The following is a 23,692-nucleotide window of genomic DNA, read 5'->3' as shown; positions in this document are numbered from 1 at the left end:
TGAGTAACCCCGAACTGTCCAACTCGGAATATTCGGTTTCAGAAAGCCTGATAACAATTAGTTCAATCAACGCGGAGTTGCTTTAACCCCAAGTTAAGCGCGCGCACGAGGATACATAAAGCCCTGATTAGTGGAGCACAGATTAAGCGAGTCACCATGGAGACGGAGGGAAAGAAGGCGCGGTCAATGTATTTTACAGCGCTTGAGGCCGAAATTCTGATGGCAGCATATGCCGATAACATGCAAATTTTGCGGAAAAAAAGTAACACAGCCTCAGCTGCAAAAGAAAGGGAGCATGCATGGCAAAACATAGCCGACAGAGTCAATGCGTGAGTGTTAATTTAAACATTGATCTAGGGATTTCCACCCATTTAACACGTTATTTTATTATATTTTATTTTTTATTTTATACATTTTATTTTGTGATGTGATGTGAGCGCAGGTGCAACCCAACAGGCCCCAAACGTTCCTGGCAGCAAGTAAAAATGAAATATAAAAATATAGTCCAAACAGGTAAGGTGTAATTGTATTATGAGCCATAGTGCTTGGTCTGTTTGTCCTATGTAAATCAATTGCAGTTAGAGGCTACATTAATTTTCTTCCTGTAAGCACTTATTGAAATTATCTGAGCACATTACAAGTACATATTTGCTTACTCTGTATGCTCAAATGTGACCCGTTATAGCCAACAGAAAAAAAGCGGAGGCCCGAAAAACAGGTGGGGGTCCTCCACCACCACCACTCACAGAGGCTGAGCAGTTGGCCCTCAGCCAAAACAGTGGGCGCCCTGTGGCTGAAGGCATCTCTGCGGGGACATCCTCTGAGTCAATAACCCCACAAGACACAAGTGCCTACATAAGAGGTAAATTCAAAATAATACATGATGTGCATACATCCTTTCTTCACAGTCACCTTTGCAGTGCTACTCATTCATTTGATAAACTCTTTACCATAATGAATTATTTTGTAGTGAAGTTATTTTCCTACTGATTTTGCCTTCCCTCAGTCTTGGTTGTCTTTGAGAGCATAATGACAATGAAGTGTAAGGTGATTGGTATATGTTTGTTAATTGCCATTTGGTCCCTTGTAAGTTATAAGTGACCTGTATAAACCTCATATTCTATCAGTTGATGGTGATGGTGTACTGCATCTGGTGCAGCCTCCTGTTGAGCCAGACCAACATGCAGTTGTGAGTACTCTTAATACTCCACAGATTATATGAGTTTACAGTAGAACAGCAATGTTGTTAATTTCTTTACTACAGGAAAATAATGAAGAAACATTGACAGCTGTTACAGAGGAGGAAGCAACAGAGACACTTTATGAGGTTTACATCTTACAATGGAAAATATAACAATTGAATAAAATGTGGTACTATAATAAAACCATGGACTTTCTATGTCTCTAACAGAGTGATGATGGAAATGAAGAGGAAGAGGGTCCAGCCACTTCTCCAACAAACCTTTCCTCAGTAAGATGTTCAGCACTGATTTACAACCAACCTAAGTAGGCATGTACTATGAATGTCAATGCTATTTTCTGTGTTTCAATAGCTCCCTGTAAAGCAGCTGTACAAGACCTATTTGATCAAGAAAATAAAAAAATGCAACTTGGAAATGGAACACTTCAAGCAGCAGATCCAAAAGACCAAGATTGAGATTTTACTGCTGGAACATCAGTTAAGGGTGGGTGAAGTGGTCAGAGATGGACGAATTATTTCAGTGTTTGAACAACATAATAATATACTTATTAATACTTTGTGTACAGGAAATACAGGCGACCAATAAAGCCAGTTGAACAAAAAATCTGTTTATTCTTCTTTCAACATGTTGAGGTGATGGGTCAAAGGAAATGATTGTGACATATGGTGTCTCTGACTGCTCTTCCATCTTGTATGTCCGTGGGAGGGTCAGGATGTTCATGGTTTGGATCACTGCTGATGTTTGGTTCAGAAGGACAGTGTTCTCCTCTAATTGTGGCAATGTTGTGAAGAATCACACATGCCACAAAAATGTCACATGCCCTTTCTGGGGTGACCCTGAGTCTTTGAAGGCACTGGAACCGGGCCTTAAGCATTCCGATAGTCATTTCAACTCTGGCTCTTGTCCTGCAATGAGCCAGATTATATCTCTGCTGTGGGCCCGGTTCAGGGTCAGGGTAAGGGGTAAGCAAATAGGGTAAACATGGATACCCCCTATCACCAAGCAAGTAGCCAGTGAACTCTCCTAAGACAGAAGGATACACTTCAGTTCAAATGTCCCTGTAGCAATTGGTCTTTATATATTTTAAAGTATTTTCAACTCACCATGTCCAAATTTTGTGCTCAGTGTACATTCACGAAAAATTCGTGAGTCATGAACAGAGCCTGGCCACTTGGCTTCCACATTTGTGATAATGTTGGCAGCATCACATATGATCTTCACAGTGCAGAGAACACAAATTAGCATCCATTACTATAATGAAATAATTTGTTAGTTTGAAATGCTACAGGGAACTATGTACCTGTACATTAATGCTGTGGAAAGACTTCCTGTTCACATAGTCTCCTTCATTTACTGAAGGAGCAATGATTGGAATGTGAGTGCCATCTATACAGCCAATCACGCCTGGGAACCCTGAAAATAAATGTAAAATTTAAGTAGTAGTTCAAGTATCACCACATCATGAATTAAGTTTTGTTCATCCTGATACCTGCAATTTTGTGGAATCCCTCTTTGATAAATCTTGTGGGTCTGTGACCGGGGAACACCACAAACGAGTACAGGAGACGTTTCAGTGCAACTGTAACATTCCTGACTGCCCGACAGACGGTAGCCTTGGAAACGTGCTCAGCGTCACCAATATTATACAGAAAGCTCCCGTTTCCAAAAAACCAAGTGCAATACAAATAATATGTACAGAACTGAGAGAATGTCCGCGATGTGTCACATGAGCAATATTAGGCCTGAGGATGTTATTCAAATGAATTATAGATTGTGCTGAAAAACGGTAACGTTCACACAGAAAATCATCAGGAAATGATAAAATGTCCAAACGCGCTCTAATCACTCTCTCCCGGCGGAGAGCTCTGCGGAGAATTTGGGCTTCAACATCTACTGGCTCTTCAAGGAAGGGGCACGCCATGTCTGACACTTCCTACAGTCAGGTTTCCGACAAAGAGGCGGGGACAGTCAGGGTTAGTTGCAGTAAACCTGCTAGGGGGCAGGTTAGCTTCACGGAGTGTGTCGTCATGGTGACTCACTCAGGCTTCATCTGAACTCGCTTTGTGAAACCGAAGACCCAGAGTTTTCGTTCACTCAGGGTATACTTACTCAGAGTTTGCACTAAGCCGGCTTCCTGAAATAGGGCCCCGGTGACCAACTCCAAAAAACATGTTACTGCTGTGCTTGTCAAGAAGGGTTTGTTTTGCTTGGGATCAAATAGTCCCCTCAATGACATGAAAATCAACGTATAACTTTAATCTGTTTTTCTTGATTATAGTTTGATGTCTCTCGCGATTAAAATGAAACTATCATAAAATTTAGGCACTGGTCCTCTCTTTGGAAGTAAGCAGGGAATGAAATAATTATTTCCCCCACTTTACACAAACATGCATGCACATCAAAAATAGAATATAAAAACGCTGTATTTACCATATACACGAACGTCGTCCTCTCAGGATAACCAAAAAACCTATTTTTGTTGGGGCGCATGCATCCGTAGTGCACGTGGCCCCGCCTCGCGGTGGGAACATCCAATCAGATGTGAGTATTGTAATTTGACGGGAGGTCGTCAACAACTGATCGGAGAGGAGGAAAAGTGTCATTTGCTCGTGTGTTTGTTGTTTGCCGAGCGTTTTAGCGAGCAAGAGTAGTTCATGTGTTTTTAGCTCAAGGTGTATTAGTTAAGGACAACCGCCCCTTACTCGCTTTTTAACTTGAATAAACAGCTATGGGCGATAAAGTTATGGAAAGCGGCTAACGTTACCTAACTGAATGTATTTCAGTCGGTTACAATTGTCAGAAGTTGGCTAGTTTCAGGCTAGCTACTACGTAGTTAGCTACCGCTAGTGTAGTGTCAGGGAGCCTGCGGTGGGTTGTTGCCAGCGATAAAATCATCTCGGCTGTCTAGCGTCTTTGAGAGTGCAGAGGTTTCCCAATTTTTTTGTTTTGGACGGGACAAGATCTTTTGAGATATCTTACCATGGATTTGTTTGACAGTAACAGTTCAGGTAAGTAGACACGGGCAGAAGGTACAGTAAAAGAGCAAGCTAACAGCAGCAGGCCAGCTAATAACTGTCGGGACATTTGGCTGGGAGTGACATTCACCCGAGGACACATTTTTAAAAACTGTATTAAAGCAGCTTTGTCTTTGCTGCGTAATTTCCTTAATTTTACTCTCAGAATCGATCTTGTTGATTGTTGATAGTCCTACCGTGACATGACACTTACATTTGCATACGAGTTTCATTTCCCCATAAGCATCAATCAGTGGGCTGCTTAAATATTTTAACTGAAATAAAGATAGTGAAACACATTTCTAACAGCTTAAGAACAGAGGTTGTGTTAACACAGCACCCTGTTACGTTTCAAGTTATCTGTAACAGCATAGCAGCACTGTTCGCTCGATTTAAGTGTGCTTGGTTTGATAGCTGCTGTGTTTTCTCCTGACGTGGAGCGCCGATAAGTCACGCTCCCAGCCCCTCATGTTGTTTATAACCTCTGTTATGGTCCCAGGGCGTGCATTGTTTTATTAGAGCAAACAAAAGAGAGGGCTGTGTACACACTATAACAGCTCAGAGGAAAGTAGCAGCAGCAGCAAAATCGCTGTAGTTTGACTTCCTGTTTTTGTGTATCTTTGCGTGCATGTAAGGAGGTTTGATTGTGACTGTGATTTTCTGAGACCAAACTTGTATTTCGCAATCACATTTTCATCAGATAATGATGTTAAAACGTTTACATATTCTCCCTTCCTATAAACTTTAAACAGTGAGCCATTTTGCAGTGTGTTTTCTGTGTTTTATTACTTGGGGACACACCTGCCAAACACAGGCACATATTTAGTTGTAGTTCTGTGAGTCTGCTGTTGGATTTGTACCTGTTTTGCATAAACAGGAAAACCCCAGTTTGCAGATAAACTGCTTTAGTGTATTTACACACAGACCTGTGGGTGTTTTACATTTATCCTGCTTAATCATAACCATCACCATAACCACTTCTCTCTTCTGAGAATGTCATTTTGCTCATATGAAATATCTGTTTAACGTGTTTAGGCGCTGCTATTCTTATAAACCCTTGTAGACCTTCCACTTTGCCCATTGCTTAGCTCCTAACCTATTTATAGATATTCATCATGCAGCAGTGTGGTCCAGACCGAGAGACTGTGTCGACCCACGCTGTCATATCAGAAACACTGTACTGAGCACACAAGGAGCAAAATAATTCACCTCTGACATTTCTGGTCTGCTGACTTTCTTTGGGAGTTAAAGCTCATCTTTGTTTGCTGTAGTTGTTTTTGAGTAAACACTTTAGGTGTTCAGTGTCTTTCTGTGCTTTCCACTTACAGCCATGAAATGGAAAGTGAAAACTGTTTAGGCTGTAAAACCATGAATGGACTGTGGGGCTGAAACTGCAGAGTTGCACAGTTCAGCATTTTAATACTTTAGTTATTGAATTAGGAAGTTGAACATGCCTCTGATTGTTTCAGGAATTACTGTGGGGAGAGTCTGGCTTCCAGGCAGTGGCTTAAAGTTTGTAAAACAAGGCCTTCTCTTGTCATAAAGCTGCATATGCAGGTTAGTTTGAGGAAATGCACGCCTTTAAAAACTGCATGTGACATGGTCTAGTGATGAGTAGTCTTTGCTTTAACGTTTTCCTATTTGGGGACTTTTTTCCACTTCTTTTCCCTGTAAAGAAGAAGTTATTCCAGGTTTGTAATGTCTGCAGTTTAGTCTTTCAACAACCTGATAAACCTGTTCTGTGTAGATAAAAGAAGCAGGAAATACTGAAGAAGGTGTTATAACGGGAAATTGCAAAAACTCTGTGAGCACTTTATGAAACGTGGCTTTGTGTTGAAAGCGCATTCAGTGACAGCATTGCTCTTTGTGCCAGATAGTCTCTTCTGCTACTCTGTAATTCTACATAATTTATCTTTATTCTGTTACATCTCTCTCCTTTCAATCATTTCCCTTTTTTTGAGCAGCATCTGTCTGATTTCTCTTCCTCTTTGTGAAACAGAGCGTGCCAGCCTGCCGAGGAACATGATTGAGAACAGCATGTTTGAAGAAGAGCCCGATGTTGTGGATTTAGCCAAAGACTCCACAGCCTTTCCGGTATGTCAGTATGTCAGGGTTGATAATGTGAGCGAATTGGGGCAAGTATTTGTAAGCTGCTTCTGTCTGACAATGCTATCTCTTCATCATGGTAATACTTCATATGCAGTTTTAGTTTTCAGTCACCGCAGTGATGCTGCATCATACAGCCTTATAGATAAAGTCTTTACACTTTCTCATTCTCTAATAGTCACCAAATCCTCTCTTAAAGCTCCTCGATCCTTTTGCAGCTGCAGAAAGGACAGCTACAATCATTATTAAAACACATCTTCTTTCATTACCTGTTATCTGGACCCTTCTCTTACCTGATTATTGTTTTTATCATTCATTCCTCTGCACTCAGTCTCGTCACCCCCTCTACATATGACATTTTACCCCGTGCTAACTAACTTACATGGAAAGTCTATACAATGAATAGGAATCTGCATGATTTAACCAGAGGATAATAGAACCTACTGGATATGCTCTCTCCAGACGTTTCCTGCTCTTGATCCAGATGAAGTGACATATGAACCCCGTAGTTCACGGTTACTTGTGCGAGGCCTGGGGGAAAACGACATGGATGACGATGAGGAGGACTGCGAGTCTTCAGCACGTTTGTTGGGCATGTCTTTTATGAACCGAAGCTCTGCTCACAGATCCAACTCTTCTCCTTACACCAGACAGGCACCACCAAGGTAAAGTAGGGTTCATCATATGGGATAATGTGCAGCAAGTTTACTTAAAAAATTATATTTTCTCTGTGGCATATAGGGCTTCATAAATACTTTAGTATTATTATATGATCTGAGTATTTTTGGAAAACAAATTTTGACTTAGTGAGTCGGAAGATAAAAGTACAGCATGTACAACAACATTGGTAGTCCCTGTTTGCCCAGCAGAGTTGTTAGTACTGTTGAAAAACAAATATATATTTATGAAGAGACATGCTGTTAGGAGTCCCGTCAGAAACCTTGTGGCTACAATTCCAGTTTTGTTTTAAAACTATATTATGTCATTGTGCCAAGAACGAAATGACAGCAATGACAACACAGGCTAAGATGGTCTAAGTCTGAGTTGTGCTTCCGGATCAAAAAAGTAACCATTAAATATAGCAACAGTCATAGTTAAAATAATTGTGCAGGTTAACCTCAAAGTCCTGTTATTGACTACATAAGGTAAATGTTAAAAAAAAAAGCTGTATGCAGATACCACATCCTGTCACATAATAAAAAACTTTCGCATGTGAAGGCTTCAACTTTCACCGGCAAACTGTCTCATACTGAAAGATGATCATTTTTATACTCGCTGTCTAAATGCCGGTTATGAAAGCTCGCATTAACCAAAACTTGACAATCGAGTTAGCAGAGAGATCCTCTTCATATTTAAAATGAGTTAGTGTAAGTAATGTTAATCTCTCTTTGATTTCAGGTCATGTTCACGACCCTCATCACGTACCATAGTTGTATGTGTGTTATTCCTCGTGATAGTGGCCTCAGTGACCATGGTATTCTACTTCCTACCTGGCTGCACCTTTACCAAAGTAAGGAAAATATTAATTAGTCTTCAAGAATATCAATTTTAGAGCAAAAACATTTTATTTTTCTCCATGCTCAGTCACACATTCATTGCTCACTCCAACTCTCTATCCTCTGCAGGCAGGTTGTCATAAGCCAAACAAGACCAATCCCATTGAGCCAGTCTACCCCATCTCCACAAATGGTGACTTGTTTCCATGGGCACAGCTCCGACTCCCTCAAAGCATAAAACCTCTCAGCTATGACCTCACCCTGAACCCCGACCTCGACAAAATGACCTTCACGGGCAGAACTGTTATCAACATGTCTATACTTCACAGCACAAACCGCATTGTATTCCATGGTGCTAATCTCAACATTACCAAAGCAACCTTCAAAGTGGGTTTGAAGAGAATTTTTTGTGTTCTGATGAATAAATTATTTACTTTTTTTTTTGTCTGCTAGTATGTGACTAACACTTTCTCTCTTCCAGTTGGGTGATGGGCAGGCCAGTGATGTGACTGTACTGGAATACAAACCCAGACAGCAGTTAGCTGTTAATTTCTCAGAGGAGCTGAAAGCAGGCCAGTACTGTGTTTTGACAATGGAATATTCTGCCAACTTCTCAAACGCATATGATGGTTTCTACAACAGCTCCTACATTGATAAGGATGGAAACAAAAGGTACCCCTTGCTCACTGGCTGTTTATTAGCAGGCTACTTACCACAAGCTTTTAAGGTGGCGGTAATTAAGGCATTACTTAAAAAGTTCTTATTTGTTCCAGCTGTTGTAACTAATTATAGACTGTTTTTAATCTTCCTTTTAGTTCAAAGAATCTTGAAAGACTAGTTAACTAGACTAGTTAGTCAAGATTGAGAGTGCATCATAGCACTGAAACAGTATTAGTGAAGGTTATGAAACATCTTCTAATGGCCTTTGGCAATGAACCAATGAACTCATATCTGCGTTTGTCCTGTTAGACCTCAGTACAGTGTTTGCTACCACTGACCACAAGATTTTACTACAGATATTAGAACATACTGTTTGTATTAGAGGAACTGTGCTGCAGTGCTCTGAGTCATATCTGTTGGATAGATTTCCAATTAGTTAGTCGTGGAGTTCTGTGCTGGGACCAATACTTTTTACTTTATACTTGCTTCATTTAGGCAACCTTATAACAAAACACTGCATACAGTTTCATTGCTATGCAGATGATGCACAGCGTTATTTATCCATGAAGCCAGGTCATGCAAATCAACTAGTTAAATTACAGGGATGTCATAAACACATAAAGGCCTAAATTACTTCTAAATTCAGATGTAACTGAGGTTATTGTACTCAGCCCTAAAAATCTAACAGGATATTTACTTCAGATGGCCTCATAGTGTTACCTTTAGTAACACTGTGAGTCATCTTGGAGTCATTTTGACCAGGATATGTCCTTCAGCGTGCACATCAAGCAAATATATAGGACTGCCTTCATTCATGTGCACACGATCTTTAAAATTAGAATCATCCTGTCAGAATGATGCTGAAAAACTAGTTTATGCATTTATTACTTCTGGCTGGACTGTTGTAATGCATTGTTATCAGGCTGTCCTTAAAAGTCCACGAAAACCCTTCATTTGATTCTAAATGCTGCTGTGAGACTAGAAAGAAAGACCGTATTTCTCTTATTTGCACCAGAATTTAATTTTAAATTTTTCTCCTTATATACAAAACCTTGAATAATCAGGTCCCACCTTATCTTTAAGACCTCTTAGGACCATATCACCTCATTAGAGCACTTTGCTCTCAGATTCAAGGTTTAATTTTGGTTCCTACAGTTTTTAAAAGTAGAATCGGAGGCTTCATCGATCAGGTCCGTGTATTTTGGAACCAGCACCCAGTTTGGACTTGAAGAGACAGACGGCTTCTCCCACTCTACTTTTAGGTTTTAAGATTAGGTTCAAAGCTTTCTTTTTTGATAAAGATTACAGTCAAGCCTGGGTCAAATGACCTTGACTCATACTGTACTAAGCGTAGGCTACTGGGGGCTTCCCATGATGCACTGACAAGTTCATCTTCACTCATTTCTTTTCACTCCCTGTGTGTTTGTACACTACTAGTGCATTCAATCATTAGTACTTATAAAACTCCTGCCTTTTCTCTTATAGTTTTCCTTTTGACCTGTTTCTCTCTGCTGTCTTCCATTTCCCTTCACTCTCAACTTGGAGTGGCAGATGGTTGACATTTCCCGAGCCTGGTTCTGCTGAGGTTTCTTCCTGTTAAAAGGGTTTTTTTCTTTCCTACTGTTGTCAAGCGTTTGCTCACACGGGGATGTCTTGTTGGAGTTTTGGTTCTGCCATAAGTACAGACTATGGAGTCAGCTCATCTCATCGCCACAGTCTAACAAATGAGTGCTTTAAAAATAACAAATACAGAAAGAAAATGTTTTATGGAGTTTAAACATTTCCAGCATGGTCATGTTCATCCCCCTCTTTTCCCCAGGGTCCTAGCAGCAACACAGTTTGAGCCGCTGTCGGCCAGGAAGGCCTTCCCTTGTTTTGATGAACCAGCTTTCAAAGCGACATTCCTGATTAAAATCAGCAGAAAAAAAACCTACATGACTCTTTCAAACATGCCCAAGGTAATTTAAAATGAATGAGTTTTGCATTATGATACTAATGGTTGAAACATTCTACTCGGTGTTTTATAAGGCTTCATTCATATGTGGTTGAATTATTTTTATTCACTTGTTCATTTGTTATTTTTGGCAGTATCTGACTAGATTTAAATGTGTTAAAACTGACACAAGGTTTGAATTACATTTGGTTACAGTAGCATGAGAGTTTAACATCCTAATAGAGGTTTGGCTTTTGAAGAAGTGATTCTTCTTTTTTTGTACAGATGCTGAATGGTGACAATTTTAAATTAATGCCAGCTGTTACATACCCGCTTGGATGTACAAAATGAAATATGCTTTCTTCTGAGGAGGCTTACATGATGGGTTTGTCCACTGTATTATAGAATTCACAGAGTTTCGATTTTTTTAAGATACTGTCAGTTGCAGTAAACTTACAATTGTGCTTTGTCACTATGTAACCACAGTTTACAAAGCATAATTATAATAATATCCTGTCCTGAAGACTTTGTAATTCTTGTAACCACTATGGCTTCTCAGGTCACGGTGGGGGTACAGTCAATACTACCAGATGGTGTGCTGCACTGCTGTATTCATCCACAATAAATCAACAATACTGATTTATTGCAGAGGACCTCAATACATCCTTGTTTTGTGTATTTCAGGCAAAATCCACAAATCTCTCCAATGGCCTTGTGCAGGATGAGTTTGAAAAGACCAGTGTTAACATGAGCACTTACCTGGTGGCCTTCATCGTTGCTGACTTCACCCCTAACACCAAAAATGTTTCAGAAACCCAGGTAGGTCTAGCAGAGAAATATTTTTCTGTTTCAGTTCAGCCTCTGCAAATATTTTTTTTTAAATGTATTTTTCAGTGAGGCTGTGCTGTTGTTGATAAACTATATATATGTGTATACATATAAATACCTTTTATTGTTTGTGTTAGGTGTCAGTCTACTCTGTACCAGAGAAAAATGGGCACACTGAGTATGCTCTGACCATAACCTCTAAACTGCTGGAGTTTTACAATAACTTTTTTGACATTAATTACCCTCTCAAAAAACTAGGTGAGTAAACCAATGGATATTTAATTATACACACTCTGTGCTTTATCCTTGTGTAACTGTTCTCCCCCTGTCCCGTTTTTACACAACCCCATATGCTGTCTTTCTCTGGTGTCAGACTTGGTAGCTATTCCTGACTTCCTGGCAGGAGCCATGGAGAACTGGGGGCTAATCACTTTTCGGGAAACCACTTTGTTAGTGGGCAAAGAGTCTTCTCTCCTGGAAAAACAAGTGGTGGCTTCTGTCATAGCACATGAGCTTGCTCATCAGGTACTTTTGTTTGTGTTTGTATCTGTGAAAAGAAACAGTGAATATGTTCACATGTCCAATGTTTTTTTTTGTTTTACAGTGGTTTGGAAACCTGGTGACTATGAGATGGTGGAATGACCTGTGGCTCAACGAAGGCTTTGCCACTTACATGGAGTACATGTCACTGCAGGAAGTGTCGCCTGACCTGGAAACTGTGCGTTCTGCCGTATAGCTTGCCAAATTATTTGTCATAGTTTTAAATCAGATAATGTTATGTGCTCCTACATATGCAGTATGTCCTGTTTGTTTGCAGGGTAATTTATTCCTCTCAGTGCGGTTCAGAGCCCTAGACAAAGATGCACTAAACTCCTCGCACGCTGTGTCGACAGACGTTAATACAACAGAACAAGTAGAGGAGATGTTTGACTCTGTCTCTTATGAAAAGGTAAACTCTGACTTATAAGTACATCACATGCTGTTCATTAATTCACTTAACTTTGATTTCTAGCTGTTTATTTAAGGAAATAGTGACCCTCACATGAATTCTTGATAGTTTATTGCTAGTTTATTATTCTTTGTCTTCCAGGGTGCATCCATTCTTCTAATGCTGAATGCTTCCTTCCCCGGAGATCAACAGTTCAGAAAGGGTATCATTGAATATCTCAAACAGTTCAGTGGATTAAATACAGACACTGATGACCTCTGGAACAGCCTCACACAGGTATTAGTGGTGTGTATTTTATGTTCATGCATATGTGTGTTTTTACTGACACAGTGGCTGGTTATTTTTTTCCCTTTGTGAAGTGTGATTGTGGCAAAATGTAGCCTTGTTAAAATTTACCATAGAGCCTGACCAATACAGTATTTTTAAGACCAATACCAATATTTGTTGATTTAAAAATCAGATTTTTTTCTTTCTGTCACACAACACCTATTTATTTACTCATTTACACTCTCCCTAAATCTGCTTGGATCAGCTGGTTGTTGTGTTAAGAGATGTGCATGACTATTTGACTAGAAGTTCAAACGTTGCTGCTAGAAATAGGAGTTGGTTATATGTAGCATTCTTATTTTTTAAACGTAAGATATTGTCAAAGATGTTACACAACCACTGGGCACTGTCAGACTGCAGCCTTTACAGTTGGCTGCACACACCTCTCTCTGTGTCCGTGAAAGGAAATTGTAAATGAACGAGGGGAAAGTAAAACAGATGGCTGCCAGAGTGCTGCCTGCGCTTATCTGTAGTACTTTATAGTAAAGCATGAGCAGCTGTAGGTTGGCTTTGCCAGAATAAACTGGAGTAAACTGGAGTGTAGAAGCTAGACAGGAAGAAACTGAGGCTACTGCTGCTAGTTCTGCTATGGCTAGCCAAAGGCTGTAAGTTAATCTGATATTGTGCATATTTACAACATTATACAGAATGTAAACTGCCGCACCTTTAAGCAACATTTAAAACACGATTGTCTAATAAGAAATATGATTAATGGGTTCATATAGCCCTTAAAATACAAATGAAATATTTGTAAGAAGGTTCTGACCTTTGGGCTCGTTGAGTAAACAAAGTTTTTCTCTCTCATTTAAACGGCTAGAAAATTAGTCACCAGGATGTATCCTAGTTCCAAACACCCATGTTACCAAAAGGAAGATGCATAGTGCCCTCTGGTGAACAAACTATGTAACACCAACACTCACAACCTGGTTAAAGAGTGTTTCTCCTGTCCCTGCTTTACTTTTTTTTTTTACTTGTCATCTATCAACATTATACTTGCTGATATCAAAATAGTAAACAGATAATGCCTGCTGGGCTCTAATCTACTGTAGCAGCAACTACAAGTGCTTTATCTGTACTTACACTGTTTACGTCTTTGCATATAAGGAAAGATTTTGTTAGTGGATAGCATTGCAACTATGCAAGATACAGATGATTACATATGAGTCCTGAGTAGGCTCTTATAAGGCCTTTTGAAAATAGCCCTGTTAAATATAGATATGTTATATTAACTTGTTTTCTAACTTGGTAAATAGTCTCATAATGGAGATTATTTAGAACTTCTTTTTTTAATAGATATTTTTATTCTGTTTACTCTTTGCTGAGGTATTGCAGTCAACCTATAATTCAAATGTAGCTAATATGCTCTACATAGAATAGTTCCCTTGCTTGTTCTCTTGCTTATTCCCTTTTGATGGCAGAGCACAAGACAGACACAAAGACTATATAATTGTGACAAGAGTGTTTCAACCTAATGACCTCAGTTAAAGTTGATGCTTTCATTTGCTTAGTCATCTTATTGTCTGCCACAATGCTAACAACTTGATCAACAAGTCTCTCATAGTTTAGAGTTTATCTTTGATCTGTTCATCAAAGAGATGTTTTTGGATAGATTCTGTGAGTAGTGTACACTTTGTTGCCATTTGGATACTAGAAATTGTAATTGTTTCCACAAATTTTGAGAATATAGCTGCAAAATATGACTCCCCTTCCACACTAATTCTCATGTGTGGGGAAAAAATGAAAGCGTGACATTTGGCTGCACACACAGATCAAATATTCCCCTTCCTATCCTCAGACCGATAAGTCCACGCACCACATGAATGTATCGCAGATGATGACATCGTGGACATCACAGAAAGGCTTCCCACTGGTCACTGTAAACCTCATGGGAAACCAGGTGACACTCACACAGGAGCACTTCTTGCTCACATCTGACAATACCACGCATACGTCAAGGTGGGTTACACATTACCACACAGACAGACAGACACACATAAATCATAAGGACACCACCGTGCTAACTGTAGTGTGCACTCTGTTTAGCTTGTGGAATATTCCAGTGACGTACGTGAACGACAGCTGTAGTTTGGCCCCTGAGTGCAGACAGGTTTTCACTCTGAAAAATAAATCAGGTAAAAGACTAAAATAGAAACCGATTCTAATTGTCCTTGGCTGAGCTGCTCTCGAATGAAAAGTTTTAAGTGTATTCATGTGTTTATTTGTTTTGTTTTGGGGTTTGTTTGTTTTTTTTGTATTTTCAGACACATTTAAGATGTCAAAAAATGTAACTTGGCTGAAGTTGAACTACAAAAATACAGGCTTCTACATAGTGGACTACGGAAAGGATGGCTGGTCTGCTCTTAGTCAAGCTTTGATCTCAAATGTCGGCGTTCTTACACACGAGGACCGTGCTTCACTTATACATAACATCTTTGCTCTCTCCAGGTATCAAAGTCTTTTAATTGTATTTAGTGATGAAAGTCTTTTTTTAAATTTCTTCTGCTTCATTTTGATGCTCCGCTGTTCCTCGTTTGTCCCGTGTCGTCACTAGATTGGGACGTGTGCCCTTCCGGCAGGTCCTAAATCTACTGAAATATGTCTCAGCGGACACTGAGACTTCTCCTGTGACAGAGGCCCTTTTACAGCTCAATAATATCTACCGACAGCTTGAAAAAAGACAGGAGTCTAATCTTGCATCCCGCATGAAGGTATTGAACTCACACCCAAGAAATTAGATTTTCAGTAAAGACAGAATTTTTAAAGTTTTGCTTCTGACTCCCAAACAATGGATTTTAAATCAAACTGCCAAGATGTGATTGAAGTGCAGACTTGAATCTTTAATTCAGGGGGTTTAATAAAAAACTTTACATTAGCTGTATCTAAGGGTAGTTTTCAATACTTGGCTAAAAGTCCTTTGCAGTCCTGCCTGAAGTCTAGGACTCACAGGTATCCCCAGTTGGTGTGTTTTCTCCCTTAAGATGTTCTGCTAAGCCTTTACTGCAGCCACCTTCAGCCGCTGCTTATTTGTGGGTCTCTCTGTCTTCTTTTTCAGTTTGACTGAAAAGTTGCTCTATTTGATTGAGATCAGGTGAATGTCTTGGCCATTGAAGAATGTCTCGTTTTTCTTGGACTGATTTTGCAATGTACTTTGGTTTGTCATCCATTTATACTGTTAAGAGTTTTCTGATCAGTTTTGCCGCATTTCTCTGGATCTGAGCAGAGAGTATAGCCCTGTACACTTCACAATTCCTCCTGCTTCTTCTAGCAGCAGTGACTTCAACAGTAAACACGATTGACACAATTGTTACATTTCACAAAACGGCCAGTATTACGTTCTTTAATTTCACTATTAATCTACATCTTTTAACATTTTAACATTACAAAAAATCAGACTTTGATTTGACACTTAACACATAACGTATCTTTGATAAGGTCAGAGCATGTCTTTTTCCTAGTTCATCTGCGTTTTGGCTTTATCATGCTAATGAATGTGTTTTGTTTTGGGGTTTGTTTGTTTTTTGACAGAATTTTATTATGAGCAAATTTCGTAATCTGATGGCCAATCAAACATGGGAAGAAGAAGAGAATGTGTCCAAACAGGAGCTGCGCTCTGCTCTGCTGGAGATGGCCTGTAGTCTGAATGATGAAAACTGCACCCAGCAGGCCACGTCCCTGTTCAAAAAGTACATGGAGTCAAATGGTACCTTCAGGTACGTCCAGAGCACAACAAACATTTCATTGTCTTACTCTGCTTCGTTTCAAGCTGGTAACACGGTGAACAGTATTAGTCAAATATCATTTTAGAAATAGAGATTGACAGACCACGTGACTTTCGTGCATTGCATTGTGGGTAGGAGTGGCAACAAAATCAAAACACTGCATCAAGAGCTAGTATTTCCAGCACCGGTAATCATTAATTCTGCGGTTTTAATCCCTACTTGCATTTTATTTGCCCCAAAAACTGTTGTGTACAAAACGACGGTGAACACGGCAGGTCCGTACAAAGACAGACTTGACGAAAAGGCAAAAAAAAAGTACGAGGAAAAAATCTAAGGAGTGAAAGGGTCAGACCCATACGAGCATACAGAGTGGAGTAAGGATGTTAGCGTGCTGCCCGACTTTCATCACGCACATATTTATTATTATATGGTCCTAAGTGTGAGTGTATGCACTCACAAAATGTTTAAAAACTTCAGATCCCTACAACAAGTCCAGGTCCAGTTTACTTTGGTGATTTGGACTATTCCATTTCACAGCTGTTGTTACATTTTTTTCTTTATCTCCTGGCCAACGCAATCTATTTGTCGTTTCAGGTTGTAGTATTACACAACATTTTCAGATCTAATAGACATAAAATAAGAATTAATTCGATTCATTGTCTTTATTTATAACTGGCATTATTGTTTCATTCTATTATAGAATCTTACAGGAAAGACGCAACATTGTATTCCATCATGCATTATTAGCTGCTTCGGTGAAAAACAAATCAACAATGCCAAAAAACCATATCAAAACAACATACTGGAAAACAGTTATTCATCACTTGATTGCTTCAATACAACACTTGGGCACATATATGTGGGACTTTTCATGGCTGTTTTGAGCTCTCTCTCTTAACCGATCAAATCCCGCTGTGGTAGCAGCTTTAAACTCAGTATGACCCAGGTTGATAGAGGGTGCCCAGTCTGCATTCCAGCATTTTGTAGGCTGGTTTTCCTACAAAACACAACAAACATTAGCCCGCAAAGCCACAGTGAACAAAGCAGCATAGCGCAACGAATTCAATTCAAATCAATATAAGACTTATTTGTAACCTACATCAACAATCATGTTAAACAGAAGACTTACCTTTGTGGAAATGCTTGGAGCAGACTAATATGTGAACTGGAGTGTTCTGGGACATTATATTTGGTATTCGAATGGCTGCAATCCAGACCATCCGTCGGCTCTTTGTTACTTTGGAAACATGGCTTAAACAATTTCTCTTCCACAACGTAATCCAATAACAACTGATCTCTTTATCCATCGGCTTCCCGTGGCTGTTATGCGACCGGCTATTGCAGATAATAATACAACAGCATCATGCCATTCTTTGTGTTTCTTTTTATCACTGTATGACTGTTTTCATGTGAAAGCCTGCGTGTGCTAGTACCGCTTGCCACTCGTACCCAGAATCCTTTGCGGTTTTACGCCACATTTTCAATCTCTATGGAAGGTGATGGGACCTAATGGAAAATTAGAATTGAGTAGCAAAAGTAAAAGTCTGTTTCTTTTGTATTTATTGTCATAGGATTCCCGGTGATCTGCAGCAGACTGTATTTACAGTGGCTGGCCAGTCTGATGAAACCTGGGACGCTCTTTTCAACATATATGTGCATGCCACGTACGATTCAGAGAAGCGGAAAATGCTAAAGGGCCTAGCATCCACTCAGAACCCACAACGTTTAGTACAGTAAGTTTTTTTTGTTTTTGCATTTGTTAATTATGCGCTGTTTTAACAAAGTCTACACTCCGTTTCCCCGCCCATTAATTTCATCTGCAAGTCAAAGTCCTGCGATGCCATTAAAATGACTTCACTTGATTCCACCAGAGCAAAAGTTTGACATACTCAAGGTCTCACAGTTACTCACCTTGTCAGTGCTGTAGTTATATTACTGTAGTTTGCATGTAAAAATTGTTACTGACCCTGCGAAGTATTTATAGTTTGTTTTTTGTTTCTGGCATAAGCAGTCTTGATGTTTACTGACTCAGCAGGTGGAAAACTGTTATTAAATTACTTCAAACTTATTCTGCCTTTGGGGCATCATTATACTGTAATGTATAATGGTGCCCCACACATCTAAATAAACTGATCTTCAATAAGTTGATTAGACTGTATTTTGGGGATGCTAGATTATGTTAGAATGTAGCTGATGTCTTTTTCAGTAAGTCCATCCATTTATTTCCATCCATGCGGGTGTGAATAAACAGCAGCCTACGCAGAGAAGCACAGACCTTGCTCCACCAGCTCTTCTGGTGTAAACTCAGTTGCTCCCAGATGTAATCTCTCCAGCATGTCCTTGGTCTGCCCCAGGGGCTCTTACTGGTAGGATAGGCACAAAACATCTCATCCAAAAGGGGCCCAGAAGGGATCCTAGTCACCTCTGCTGGGATCTTTCAAAACAGAGGAGTAGCAGCTCTACACTGAGTCCTGTCTCCATGGAAGAGCCCAGACAGCCTTCAAAGAAAGATCATTTCTGCTGCTTGCATCGGTCTCATTCTTTTGGTCACTACTCAGAGCTTGTGATCATAAGTGGGAGCAGGGATATAGATCATAGATTGATGTGACTGGTGAATCGCAGCATCTGCTAGACACTGCCCTGTCTCTCTGTGCATCTGCATTTATTTATCATGGATATTTAACAAGTCGTGAAAATGTTGTTATTAAAAGGTTGAGATTTGTATATTAGAAGTTATTTGTTTTAAAACCTGTTAATATAATAGTTGTAAACCTTTGAGATGTACAGCAGTGGTGTCAAACGTGTGTCAAACACCAAAGGGTCCAATTCGACCCACTGGATGGCTTTACAGTAAAGTCATTAACTCCCCTGAATTTTCAATAGAATGTATTGTTAAGCCTTTTGTGATAATACCAGCATTAGTATACAGGAGTGAAAGTATAAAAAATGTTTCTAGAGTTCAACAAGAAGTCAGCAAATGAAGATTTTGTGCATTTTCACTTTGATCTGGGAATTGTAATGACCACAGACGTCCCAGTTATTTTGAAGTAATACTATGTTCTGTTTTCTGGCACATTTTTAAGGGAGAGTGGCAAAGAGCATTACACTTTGGTTTATGGCTTCAGTTTTTTAAAATTCTCCTCTATCCCATCTTAAAGCTTTCAAAATGTACTTCTTTATACTAAAGATTGTTTGATCCCCACGCTGTGTGGTTACAATCAGGGTCCTTTTGACACACTTGGTTTCTTTCTAGGATTCTGTCGTCTGGTCTGAGGGGAAGTCTCATTCAGACTCAGGAGTTGCCTTTGGTTATCAGCACTATGTGTCAGAGCTTTGCTGGTTGTTTGTTTGCCTGGGACTTCATACAAGAGAACTGGGACCGCCTCATAGAAAAGTAAGTTAGTCTCAGAGTTTCCCTTTGTAAAGCATTTTGAGATAATTTCACCTGAAAATTCAACGATTTTGTCTTTTGGGCTGCAGGTTCCCTATTGGCTCCTTTGCCATCCAGACAATCATCAAATCTGTTACCTCCCAGTCCTCCACACAGGCACAACTTAATAAAGTATGTCCTTAAGTCATTTCTTATGAGAATGCATTTGTTTGCCTCTCAGTGTACTTGTTTCGTGAGCTGAGCTTGTGTGTTTTGATGTCTTATAGGTGCAGGCTTTCTTCTCTGGTCTGAAGGAGCGTGGCTCTCAGATGAGGAGCGTGCAGGAAGCTTTGGAAACCATAAAGCTGAATCAGCGCTGGATGGACAGGAACATGCCTACACTCCGAAGATGGCTGTAACACGGATGTTCCAACAAGTCTCCACCCCAGTAACAAGCAACTGGGCTGTTTCTTTGAGACAACAACAGTATTTGCACTATCTTAGGACTATGTCCTTTACCTCCCCTCATCCAGACCAGAGCGCTAATCAGTGGTTGTGCTCTAGCTGGTTGGACAGGTTGTTTTAATTTTTGAGATTGGTCCTGTAAGTTGTACATGATAGCTCAGGGTGGCTCTGATTGTGTGTGTGTGCGTGTGACAGGGGGTCGTCAGATGCAATACACACTCCTCATGTTTTATGCTGTTGACCAAACCTCTTCCGCAGTTCTCATCTAAACCTCACGCCTGAGCAGACAATCATGCTTTCACCCACACTCCTTTGGCCCAACCACCTCTCAGGCACCTTTCATCGTGAGCTGTAAAACGGCCACTTTAAAATAAACTCAATAGTATGATTAATGTCAATATTACTGTGTATGTGAAGATGCAGCTGTCAGGGATTCCTCAGCAATGATGAATTTAAATTAATGTTACTTGATAGATGGGATTATCCTTAGAGTTAAAGTAACCACGTGTCTTTTTGTTGGAAGAATATCTACCTGTCAGCCTGTACTAATTATTCATGCGATCCCAAGTGTTTGCTATACTAGTCATGGTTGGGCTACAAGATTTGTTCGTTGATGAGTAGATGCCAGTGTGTTGGTATTGAATGAATGTACTGAAAAAAATATCCCACTGTGTACTGTAGATGATGTACAAAAAATAGTGCAGGTTCAAAATAATAGCCATTGTGTCTTAGGTGAGAGCAGGCAGTGCACACTGGAGCTAAACATTCATTTCTTCCTTCCTTTCTTTCTCCCCCAACTTTAATCCCAGCCAAGCTTTAATCAACAAGCTTTTTTTTTTTCTTTTTAAATTTGGATCACTTGCCTGCAATGAAGTCACTTTACAGACTCACTCTTTGGCTCTATGCGCTTGTAAAGTTGTAATTATAGTGTAAATATGCTCAACCCCAAAGCCTTTTCCCTTGCAGTTTTGGATGTACCGTTTTAAACATCTTAACTTTAAACATTTTAAAAATTAGCTTTCGTGTGTGTGTGTGTGTGTGTGTGTGTGTGTGTGTGTGTGTGTGTGTGTGTGTGTGTGTGTGTGGAACTGTACACATCTACCTGATCAGGAGTCTTGGTTAAAGTGTTTTACTGCATCTCTTGATTTGAGACAACACCTGGAGGTCATTTGCTCATGAATGTTGTGTTTTAAGGGCTAATGTGCATATTTAAGTATCCAAAGTATACAGAAGAACAATCCATGTTGATAGTTTGCTCAGTAAGCTGTTACTTGTCAGCCAAAAATAGGAATGCAGAAAGTTTAAAGTTGGTCCAGTGTTAACCACCTCTGTATGTTCACTATTTATTGTCTTGAGATAGCTCCTCCAGTTTTGCAACAAGATGTTATTTAAGTACAGCTGTACCCTCAGCCAAAGCGGTACTTATTCACTCTATTGCTTGCCATGATTGGCAGGTGAAATGTGATCATTACATTCAGGAGACCTGCATCTCTTTTTTGGTGGTCATAATATTGTTTGTTTTTTTTGTTTTTTTACATCAATGGAACAATGTCCAAAACAGTAGTACAGACTGTTGTTACAAAGGCATCTGTGCACAGTTGCTGGTAATGGTGGTCTTTTTTTTATTTCGGAGAATGCAACTATTCCTGTGAACAGGTGAGAACGATGGTGTACGGAGAACTGTGAAGAACTGAGATGGTACTGATTTGGTTACACTTTACCAGTAAAGTTCCCCCCTTTATTTATTCCATTATATCTATAATGACTTTACAGAAATATTTTGGAATCCTTGCATTTTTATCCTCCTGATGATTTTGGCTCATTTTCCTTAGAAAGGCCTTACTGTCTTGTTACATCAGCCGGAGAGTTTGATTTTCATGTCTCATTTTCTGTCAGAGTCCTGGCAATCATAGTATGTGATGATAGGGCTACGGTAGAGGACCACATGTGCAGTAAAGCCAGTCAGACTGTCTTTTTTTTTTTGTTGCACATTAATGAAATGCTGTAGATGCTTTTATCATTTTGTTGCTCTTCATTTGAATAAAAATATAAATAATAAAGGTTTTTTTTTTCTTCCTCCAAAAGGTTTGTATAGTTTATATACTGCTCAAAAACGTTTAAGAAACACTTAGAAAACACATCAGATCTCAGTGGTTAAAAAGAAAAGCATGCTGGATATCTATGCAGATATGGACCGGGTAATGTGTTAGTAATGAAAGGATACCAAATCATTACATAAAGTCAAACAACCAAAACCAAATGATACTCAGAAGTTTTTATGACAAAGGATTTCATCCTGAAACCTAATGGCCTAATGGAAACCTGGAAGCTTTAAACAACCGGAAGTCATCAATGATACTTCTCCGCTGCACCACCAGAGGCCATCACAGCTCTGCTGTAAATGTTTCTACCTGCCCTAATTCATGCTCTTACAGTCCGAGATTGATTGATACTGGTACTGACTATGTTTGGATGTATTCATGTAAAACCCAGATGCCCGATCCTTACAGTGGGAAGGTAAAACAGGACTGTTTGGTTGTTTGGTTCCATATATAAAATAACTGGCATAAATCCAGCCATTCAAACTTCAGTTGTCATTTTTATTTTAAATCAAGCATTCTTCGAGAACTTGGTGTACCTTGCATATCGATATACTGTGTGATACCGATTGAACTGGATAGGTCCCAAACTCGCAAATTATAGGTATTTTTTTTTATTTTAGGGTAGTATAAAGAACACGTGAAATGCGGGTTTGACAGTGTACCCAGTTTGATAGGATTGAGGTTAATGGTCACATGACTGTAAAATCTGCATACCTACAGTGCTTGTGTTGAAGCTACTAGTGTTCCAGTTTGTTCTCTATACAGCAGTACTCATACCACAAATGAAAAGAAGCTTAAGTGTTTTAAACAAAACAGCTATTACTGCAAAGTTTTAGATTTGAAGTATTTCTGTGTTATACAGTCATGGTTAAAAATAAAATGCAGCTTCTGTCATTTTTGTGGTTTTATATATCAGAACATAATGAAAAATGATCCATCCATTACCAGGTCTAACAATTAGACAAATGCAACTTCAGGTGAACACATGTCACACACTGTGTCATTATTTCCATCCATCCAACAAGCCCAAAGACACAAAAACTAAGTGCACCCAGTTGTTTAGTGGCTTGTAAAACCATTTTTGGCAGCGATTACATGTAGTAATTGTTTTCTGTATGACTTTGTCAGTGTCTCACATTATTGTGGAGGATTTTTGGCCCACTCTTCTACACAATGTTGCTTCATTCATTGAGGTTTGCGAGCTTTGACTGGCTCATGGTGTTGTTGGAATTGAGCTGTCAGACACATGACCAAACATTTGACTCTAGAATATTTTTGTATACTGAGGAGTTTATGGTCAACTGCAAAGTGCCTAGATCCTGAGGCTGGAGTATAAGCCCAAATCATCATTCCTCCACCACCGTGCTGATATTTAGTATGAGGTTTTTGTGCTGACACGCTGTGTTTGGGTTCACCAACATTGCTGCGGTGCATGTAGGAAAAACCTCTCCAAGTTGGTCACCTCTATAGGAGGGAAATTGTTCCAGAAGTCTCGTTGTTTTTTTCTTATGCAACTCTGTG

General features: G+C 39.6%; 2 protein-coding genes across 3 annotated transcripts; both read left to right on the top strand.

Moving 5' to 3' along the window:
* Window positions 1-678: 678 nt before the first annotated feature.
* Window positions 679-2,123, top strand: LOC146376090 (uncharacterized; the record flags this gene model as incomplete). Its single annotated transcript, XM_084945662.1, has 5 exons — window positions 679-862; window positions 1,128-1,189; window positions 1,265-1,327; window positions 1,412-1,471; window positions 1,554-2,123. Coding segments are annotated over 5 exons (603 nt in total), but the record flags the coding sequence as incomplete, so codon positions are not given.
* Window positions 2,124-3,764: 1,641 nt separating this feature from the next.
* On the top strand, window positions 3,765-22,129 carry lnpep (leucyl/cystinyl aminopeptidase). Of its 2 annotated transcripts, none has more exons than XM_084945659.1 (22): window positions 3,765-4,210; window positions 6,216-6,310; window positions 6,785-6,987; window positions 7,721-7,832; window positions 7,948-8,205; window positions 8,300-8,490; window positions 10,298-10,436; window positions 11,096-11,230; window positions 11,377-11,497; window positions 11,613-11,764; window positions 11,844-11,957; window positions 12,057-12,188; window positions 12,330-12,464; window positions 14,311-14,471; window positions 14,559-14,647; window positions 14,777-14,960; window positions 15,067-15,223; window positions 16,041-16,225; window positions 17,806-17,967; window positions 19,488-19,628; window positions 19,715-19,796; window positions 19,892-22,129. In XM_084945659.1, exons 1-22 carry the CDS (start codon window positions 4,183-4,185, stop codon window positions 20,021-20,023), a joined length of 3,108 nt encoding a protein of 1,035 aa, XP_084801785.1. In that variant the 5' UTR covers window positions 3,765-4,182; the 3' UTR covers window positions 20,024-22,129. The 2 variants fall into 2 exon arrangements, with proteins under 2 accessions (XP_084801785.1, XP_084801786.1); XM_084945660.1 differs by lacking the exon at window positions 3,765-4,210 and adding an exon at window positions 4,266-5,773.
* The last annotated feature ends 1,563 nt before the right edge of the window (window positions 22,130-23,692 follow it).

The sequence above is a fragment of the Perissodus microlepis genome, chromosome 12 (genome assembly GCF_051167445.1).
Source record: "Perissodus microlepis isolate ML-2025 ecotype Zambia chromosome 12, ASM5116744v1, whole genome shotgun sequence".
Classification (NCBI taxonomy): domain Eukaryota; kingdom Metazoa; phylum Chordata; class Actinopteri; order Cichliformes; family Cichlidae; genus Perissodus; species Perissodus microlepis.
This window is presented reverse-complemented; position numbering and strand designations above follow the sequence as displayed.